Source organism: Emiliania huxleyi (genome assembly GCF_000372725.1).
Source record: "Emiliania huxleyi CCMP1516 unplaced genomic scaffold EMIHUscaffold_27, whole genome shotgun sequence".
Lineage (NCBI taxonomy): Eukaryota > Haptophyta > Isochrysidales > Noelaerhabdaceae > Emiliania > Emiliania huxleyi.
The window spans coordinates 869,529-878,212 of NW_005200011.1; the positions used below are offsets into that span (position 1 = coordinate 869,529).

At 66.2% G+C, this 8,684-nt stretch overlaps 2 protein-coding genes across 2 annotated transcripts; both read right to left on the reverse strand.

Moving 5' to 3' along the window:
• Positions 1-946: 946 nt before the first annotated feature.
• Positions 947-2,760, reverse strand: EMIHUDRAFT_450598 (hypothetical protein; the record flags this gene model as incomplete). Its single annotated transcript, XM_005777090.1, has 4 exons — positions 947-976; positions 1,175-1,282; positions 1,352-1,511; positions 2,723-2,760. The coding sequence occupies 4 exons, from the start codon at positions 2,758-2,760 to the stop codon at positions 947-949; spliced, it is 336 nt and encodes a 111-aa protein (XP_005777147.1).
• Positions 2,761-5,705: 2,945 nt separating this feature from the next.
• Positions 5,706-7,175, reverse strand: EMIHUDRAFT_101106 (hypothetical protein; the record flags this gene model as incomplete). The annotated part of the gene is made up of 1 exon (XM_005777091.1): positions 5,706-7,175. One exon carries the CDS (start codon positions 7,173-7,175, stop codon positions 5,706-5,708), a length of 1,470 nt encoding a protein of 489 aa, XP_005777148.1.
• Between the last annotated feature and the right edge of the window lie 1,509 nt (positions 7,176-8,684).

Genomic DNA, 8,684 nt, shown 5'->3' on the forward strand with positions numbered 1-8,684 from the left:
CCTCCAGCCCTCCGAGCCCTCCGAGCCCTCCGAGCCCTCCGAGCCCTCCGAGCCCCCCGAGCCCGGCTCGGCGGCTCGCCCCTCCGAGCCCTCCGGGCACTCCATCCCTTGTGAGCCCTCCAGAGCCCTCCCGAGCCCACCAGCGCCACCCTCGTGCCTCTCTGCCCTCCGAGCCCTCCGACCCTCCGAGCTCTCCACCTCTCCCAAGCCCTCATGAGCCCTCCTACGCCTCGCTTTTGGCCAGCCCTCCCAGCCCCCACCCCTCCTGGGCCCTGCCGCCTGACACCTCTATCCGTGGAGGGCTTTAGGTCACGGTCCGCACTCCCGCCCTCCCGACCCCTCCACACCCCTACAGCGGCACCCCTACCCCTCCCGCCGTTTTAGGGCCTGCCCACCCGCACTCTGAGTTCACCGCCAGTTATCTGCGCCTCCGTTCGTCGCTCTCGTGCTTGATCGTCAGGCCGTGCTCTCACGTCCGCCGGAGCTACCTCGGCTATTGGCACCATTTCACAAGTTTGACCTGAGCCCTGGTCTGACAGCCTGACAGCAAACCCCGGACAGCGCCTGACAGTGCCCGACAGCCTGACAGCGCTGACAGCACTTTCTCTGACAGTCTGACAGCACGTGTCTGACAGCCTGACAGCAGAGTCTGACAGGCGAGGGGTCCCGTCGCTGTCAGGCCCTAACGTGACAGCCTGACAGTTGCCTGACAGCCCGACAGCACACAGTGGCCTGACAGCAGCGCTGACAGCCCGACAGCAGCACAGACCGTACACAGACCCCGTAGAGCCTCTTTCTTGTGCCCCATGAGGGTATAACAAAATTACATGCAAAGACATGTGAGTGTGGTCCATGTAGTCATGGGATGGTCATGGGTCTCTCAACCCTCCCGCCCCACCTCTGCGGACCCCTCTCTAGCACCGGCGGCTGTGCTACTAGCTACCAGCTAGCCTTCTGGTGCCCTACAGTCATATGCCTACGGCGTCTGGGTGGGGGTGGCCGCCGCCATCTGTGCCGCCGCCGCCGCCGCCGCCTGCGCCGCCATCTGCGCTCCCCAGGCGGCCGCCCCTGCCGGCGTGATCACGCCGTAGGAGGGGGGCAGCTGCGTAGCCGCCGGCGTCATCGGCGTCAGCGCCCCCGCCGCCGCCCGGCCAGCGGCCACGGCGGCGTCGACCGCCGCGTTGGTCGCAATCTTCTGCGCCTTGTGCTGCCCCCGCACCTTGGTCTGCGTGGTGCGCTGTGAGCGGGCGCTGCCGAGCCACTTGTGCGCGATCGACACGACCTGCGACCGCCGCGAGAGGAGGGTGAGTGCCCCGCGTGCGGGTATTGATGGACACACGGCGAGGAGAACGCACGTTTGCAGCTCGGCCAGCGTCGGCTTCTCCGCTTCCACCGGCAGGTCGGCGAGCCACGCGCGGAGGTGCGACTCGCCGGCAGTGTGGCGCAGCATGTTGGAGCAGTTCGAGCCGATCGCGCCAGTCTCCCCGTAGAGCGCGCCCTTCTTCTTCGTTCTTGCCACACAAGGAGCATTGGTAGTAGCCGAAGTGGCGGTCGAGCTTCTTCACCCCCTGCGAGAGGGAAGCCAGTGGGTGTGGGCGGGAGGGTGGTGAAGAGGAGTGTGGCGCCCACGCACCTTCTCCTGGCAGGCTGGTCATGACGCAGTTATAGGGTGTTGTGTGCCGTCATAGTGACTCTCTGTGTGTCAGTGATAGTCAGGGCCGTCCATCAGAGCTCCAGTAAGCTCGGAGACACCCCATTAGCGCGGCTCGACCTCTTTGAGTCACTGCCTTCCCGGCGGGTTGGCCGTGTAGAGCCTCTACAACCAACTCTACAGCAAAATCGCGCTCTACAGTGCTCTACAAGGGAGGCGCTTCGTCCCGCGCCGGATGTAGAGCTCTACAGCTCTACAGCGCTCCACAGCTCTACAGCTCTACAGCGCTCTACACTCTATCTACATCCTCTACACGCTCCCTCAGTTGGCAAGTTGAACTTCGCTTGGGGCAGCATTCTGTGGCTCGCCGCAGTGACGGTTTGGGTGGGTTCGATTTCTGGGCAACTTGTTGGCGGCAGCAGCGGAAGGATCAATTGCTGTACCGTATACAACGAGGGACCGATTCTGTGGAGGGCCGCGGGTATCGATTAGGCCGCGTGAGGGCCGGATCTATTGCTGTTAACCGCATCTTAAATCTTAAAATAGAGACCCGACCCGAGGCATGCCTCTCGAGGCGCGTGTCACAAGTGGGTGCCGCTGGGCCGCTCCCACAGCACCTAGCACCTAAGGCTTGCGATAACCGCCGAATCCCAGAAGTATAGAGGTTGAGGGCCCACGCGCCACGGGACTGCCCAGAGGTAAACGTGTGAGGGCCGCAAGGGCAGCACCAGGGAAATGCGGTTTTGGTCCGCCCGTCTGGTCTTGTGACTTGTCGGGCGGAGCGGGCAACGCCGTCGGGCGCGGCCTCCCGTAGCGGGCGGCGTGGATATCCTCTGAAGCACGAAGCGGCTCCAGAGGCCTTTTCCGTCTGTCGATGGCCCTTCCAGCGTGAGGAAGGAGGGGGGAAGGGGCGGTGGGACAAAAAAAGCCCATTCCAGCGTGAGGAAGGGGGGGGGGGGGGGGGGGAAAAGGGCCGTGGGACAAAACAGCTCTTTCCCCACTGGGACTCGAACCCAGGTCGTTCGGGTGAAGGCCGAATATCCTGACCAACTAGACTATAGGGAATCGAACCGGCAACCACGCAGCTGGCGGGAAGCGCGTGAGCACATCTCACCGTGGTGCACTTGCCAAACTGAGACGGGCTAACTCAGCAGTACAAGTATGTGAAAAGGGGGTATGAAGAAATAAAGATGGTGAATAATTGAGGAGAAATAGGAGGTGTTTGGTTTTGTAAGGTTTGAGGGTGGGTGGGTGGTGTGTTTGTGGAGGGGTAAGGTTTGAGGGTGGGTAAGGAGAAAAAATTATATGTATTTTAAAAAAAAATATATGTATTTTTTTGGGAAAAATTGTTTTAAAAATGAGATAATAAAAAAGAAAAAAGGGAGAAGAGGAATGGGGGTAAGAGAAAAGGGTTTGGTTTAAGGAAAAAGGGTGATGAAAAGCTCGATGCCGAAAAGGATGAGGAGTGGAACGGAGACGACGACGAGGATGAGGAGGAGGGCAGTCGCGTTTACTTGGACGCGTCGAAGTGTGGCCGCGTGCGCTTGCACGCGGTGCAAGGACCTGCGCAGTCGTCCTCCGGCCTGGGGGTGGACGACGAACGGCGCAAGAGCCTGGCCGACAAGGGCTGGGCACGCCGCACGGCGGTGGTGAACAGCGTGGGTGCCAGCGGTGCGGCGAGCTTCGAGTTGGTGCCGGGGCGCGAGCAGTTCGGCCCGGGCGACGATGCGGCAGCCGAGTGGGAGCGGCAGATGCTGCAGTTCACGGAGGACAACTTCGAGGACACGGGCATCGAGGTGCGGTCGATGGACAAGCGCGATCGCGAGATCGGGCTGTTCGGCGACTTTCTGGAGCGCGTGAAGCACGGCAAGTTCGTCGAGTGGCGGGCCGACCCGGAGCACGCGGGGTTGTACAAGCTCGAGATGGTGACGCGGGTGCGCGCCGCGCGCCTCTGCTTCTAGGGCGCGCGCCTCGTCTTGAGCGCGTCGCTGTTGCGCTCGATAGGTGGTGGAGGGCGAGAGCGGCGAGTCGTACGAGGTGCCGCTGGTGCCCACCTGGGGGATGGTGCTCGAGTACCTGATCAAGTCGTGCACGGGCCACCCGACGACGCCCAAGGGCGGCTCGAAGGAGTACCGCAACGGGCCGTGGTACAAGCCCATCTACGGCCGGGCGCAGGGCGACCGCATGGGTGAGCGGAGGGCGTACGGACACGGCTCCTATGCGGGCAAGAAGATGCGCTTCACCACGATCGAGCAGAAGTGGTCCCACTTCAAGAAGTGGTTCGACAACGCACTCAAGAACACGCAGATCGCCAACCCCGCACGCAACGCGCACATCGAGAAGGCGCGCGGGCTCGGGCGGCGGTTAGGGTAGGCACGAGGATAGTTGGGAGCGCGGGAAGGGCAGGGCGCGACGCTGACAATCGCGGTGCTGCGGCAGCAGGTGATGTGAAGACGATGGCGCGCAAGTGCACTCGCGCGCGCTACTACTCGCCTGAGATGATGCGCGAGGAGTACGTCCGCTCCGCGTTCGCGTGTGTGGACTGGGACGAGACCGAGGAGGTCTCGACGCTCTTCTACATCGCCAAGGACATGGTGCAGGGGCGGCGCGCGGCCGACGAGCTGATGCTCGACTGGGACGACATCAAGAAGGTCGACGCGACGGGGTCGACGACCGGCGGCATGGTGCGTGCAGCATCCATCGAACCACGCCACCTGTAGCGCGCCGGTAGTGCGAAGAGATCGGGGCGGTGCAGGGTTGACGTGACGCGTGCCGTGGCAGGCGGTGATGTACACCTGGACGAAGAACAACCCGGAGCAGCGCGACACGCCGAAGGGGCTCGCGTGCGTGGATGGCTGCGAGGGCGACGTGAACAAGGGCGCCGACGGCAAGTGGGTGGCGCCGAAGACGCTCTGCCCGGTCCACATCGGGTGGCACTCGAAGACGCTGCAGGCGCGTGACGCGTGCGTGCCCGTGGCGGAGCTCAAGGCGCCGGTGTTCTCCAAGGTGGCGCGCTTCGACAAGGTTCCCCCCGGCGCGACGCTCGTGGTGGACGAGACGGAGCGCGACGAGGTGGCGCAGAAGGTGGGCAAGCTGGTGCTCGTGATCACGCGCGAGCAGGAGCAGCAGGGGCTCATGTACGACGGCTCGATTCCGTTCATGCTGAACGGGCGCAAGTTCCGCCCGCCGGTGCGGGGTTTAATATAAATAAAAGTTTTCAAAAGGGGCGCAAGTTACGCGGCGAGGGAAAAGGGAGCAAAGAGTGGCAGCAAAAGGGACAAAAGGGTGGATGGGTGGGGGGACGATCGCTGGTGAGCGCCAGCGCGCCCCAAGAACGGTGGGGTGCCCTCGACCGCGCGTCCAAGTCACTTGGAAAGGGGAGAAATCGGAGCGATTCAGTCAGTACCAAAACAAGTGGGCCGCTGCGTCGAATCTAGGGAAAAGGAAAGGAAAAGAGACGGGGTGCGAGAGGAAAAGCTTGTTCAGCCTAAGCTCCGCGCCTGCAGATTTTGAAATAAATTCGACAAAATTGGTACCTGACCCAACGGGGGGACCTAAGAAGCCGCCTCTCGCCAGCGGGCCGCCGGACAACTGGCATCGGGCTGCGGGCAAGAGAGCCCTGAACCTGGGGGGTGCGCAGGCGCAGGGTGTTCATAACACGCTACACGGGAGGGGGAAGGGAGCAAAGGGGGAGCAAAAGAAATTTTCCGATGAAATCACGATGTCAACCCTCCCCAAATGGGTGATCTGATGCTTGTAGGGCTTGAGAGTGGCCTGCCATGTCACAAGAAGGACTGTGGTTGCAGGAGAGTACCACCACCCATCACTTTAGTTGGTATAGTACCCCACCTTCACGCATCCCAAGAGAGGCTCTCTCGCGTCCCATGAACCATGATTTGATTTCTTTTTTAGTTTCCCATAAGTAGGGTAGGTAGGTAGGTAGGTAGGTAGGGGCAGGGCAGGGGCCGGCCAGGTTTTTGCAGAATTTCAGCATGAGATACCCGCCCAAGCAAAAAGTACATACACCTTGCGCCTGCGGGCGGACCCTCACAGATCACAGATCACATACACCTGATCTCCCCTCGCCGCCGCCCTCGCCGCCGACACCGCCCTCGCCACCGCCCTCGCCGACACCACCCTCGCCACCACCCTCGCCACCACCCTCGCCACCACCCTCGCCACCGCCCTCGCCGCCGCCCTCGCCGCCGCCCTCGCCGCCGCCGCCCTCGCTGCCAACGCCATCACCACCCTCGCCACCGCCGCCCTCGCTGCCGCCGCCCTCGCCGCCGCCACCCTCGCCGCCGCCGCCCTCACCGCCGCCGCCCTCGCTGCCGCCGCCCTCGTCGCCGCCGCCCTCGCCGCCGCCGCCCTCGTCGCCGCCGCCCTCGCCGCCACCGCCCTCGCCGCCCTCGCCGCCACCACCACCACCCTCGCCGCCACCACCCTCGCCGCCACCACCCTCGCCGCCACCACCCTCGCCGCCACCACCCTCGCCGCCACCACCCTCGCCGCCACCACCCTCGCCGACACCACCCTCGCCGCCACCGCCCTCGCCGCCGCCGCCCTCGCCGCCGCCGCCCTCGCCGCCGCCGCCCTCGCCGCCGCCGCCCTCGCCGCCGCCGCCCTCGCCGCCGCCGCCCTCGCCGACGCCGCCCTCGCCGCCGCCGCCCTCGCCGCCGCCGCCCTCGTCGCCGCCGCCCTCGCCGCCACCGCCCTCGCCGCCACCGCCCTCGCCGCCCTCGCCGCCACCACCACCGCCCTCGCCGCCCTCGCCGCCACCGCCCTCGCCGCCACCGCCCTCGCCGCCACCGCCCTCGCCGCCGCCGCCCTCGCCGCCACCGCCCACGCCGCCACCGCCCCCGCCGCCGCCGCCCCCGCCGCTAACGCCCTCGCCGCCGCCGCCCTCGCCGCCGCCACCATCACCGCCCTCGCCACCGCCGCCCTCGCCGCCACCGCCCTCGCCGCCGTCGCCCTCGCCGCCGCCCCCGCCGCCGACACCGCCCTCGCCACCGCCCTCGCTGACACCACCCTCGCCACCACCCTTGCCACCACCCTCGCCACCATCCTCGCCACCACCCTCGCCACCGCCCTCGCCGCCGCCGCCCTCGCCGCCGCCGCCCTCGCTGCCAACGCCATCACCACCCTCGCCACCGCCGCCCTCGCCGCCGCCGCCCTCGCCGCCGCCGCCATCACCACCCTCGCCGCCGCCGCCCTCGCCGTCGCCACCCCCGCCGCCGCCGCCCTCGCCGCCGCCATCCTCGCCGCCAACGCCCTCACCACCGCAGCCCTCACCACCGCCGCCGCCCCCCCCCCCGCCCTCGCCAAAGCCGCCGCCGCCCTCGCCACCCTCGCCATCGCCAACGCCACCACCCTCACCGCCGCCACCTCCGCCGCCACCGCCCTTGCCACCAACACCCCCGCCGACGCCACCCTCGCCGCCAACACCCCCGCCACCACCCTCCCCACCCAGGGTAACCAAAGGGAGGCGAGAGGTAGTCATAGTCGCCGTCAACGTCGGGAGCATCGCCTACCAGACACCGGCCGCAGGGGCCGCGGCACATGGCACAGCAGGGACGTTCAGCAGGGCCCCGATGGGCACAAACATGAACACCCTACTGCGCCAAATGGGCGCCAGCAACCCCGACGGCACGAGAAGAGTCGCCCTCTGGGCGCTGTCGTCGACGGGCCTGCCCAAGAGGGACATCCCGAGAGCTCTGGCCGACTTCGCATCCGTCGGGTACCTATGTGAGGAGACGCACGGGGTAAGGGGCGACAGAAGGTCGGAGATAGCGGGCGTTATGGTATGCATCGACCCGAGGCAACTTCGATTCCTCAACGTCGGGCAGCGTAAGCAACGACACCGGGTGGTGAGGACAGGACGTATCCTCCGGGTGCGGCTGGGAATAATGGGCGCGACAGCAGACGACGACTTCGACGTCATGGCATGCTACATGCCGACACGGGGCGCGCAACGGAGGGGCGGACAGGAGAGCAGCGAGGCCAGCAGACAGTACACGCTGGCCGTATGGCGCTCGCTCGCGACCACCACCCTGCCACTGGCGGGACAAGGCCGGGCCCTAGTCATGGGCGACCTGAACGCCGAGCTGGGCCACAGCCTCCGTCACCGAGGCCGGAGGGCGTCGCCCAGCGATACTGCCCTGGCCCACCTGGTAGACATGGGGAGGGTGTCAAGGGTCCACCACGAGTCGGACTGGACGTACTGGCGCGCCGGAGCGGGAGACCCCTCCACCTCCGTCATCGACCATATCCTCGCCTCGGACATCATGCGACCGAACATCGCCGATCCGAGGACAGTCGATGGGATCGAGAGCGGACGCAACCGCCACCGAGCACTCGAGGCGAAAGTAATCTGGGGGAGCACCGGGAACGAGGACGACGAGGGAGAGCGCCTTGTCGATAGGGTCAAGGTATGCCACCTAGAGGGGCCACGGGAGCACGAGGCGTATGAAGAATGCAAGCTTCGGTACAAAAATAAAGCCCCGGGGGCGGTAGAGGAAGCGGTCGCTCGAGCCGGCGGCTGGGACGCAGAGCCCCGCACGCTGCTAATGGCCATCCAAGACGGCACGGCCCAAGCAATGCGAGACACCTTGGCACGGGAGAACGAGGGAAAGGCCGCCAAGCCACGTAGGAAGGGGGGCACCTCCGCCAAGAGGGCGCAAGCCGTCTTCTGGGAGGCGGCGCTGAGGGAGCGCCGAGGCGAGATCGGCGGGACGCCCGACCGGGCGCCGAAGACGCTGGACAGATGGCGAGACCTGTTCATCGACGAACCCCGAGCACGCAAGGCATACTCGACGTTCCATCGCGAAAGCGAGATGTGGCAGCGAATCAAAGAGATCTACTCCAGCGAGCTAAAGAGACGCACGCTCGGGGGGTACGGCGGCGAATGCGCCACCCAAGAGGACGCCGCCTTCACGCCAAACGAGAGGGGCAGCGCCATCGTGACTCATCGCCACGACGACGCTCCACCAGCGCCCACAGGGCAACTCTACTCCATCCTCGGGGTGGCAGCCGA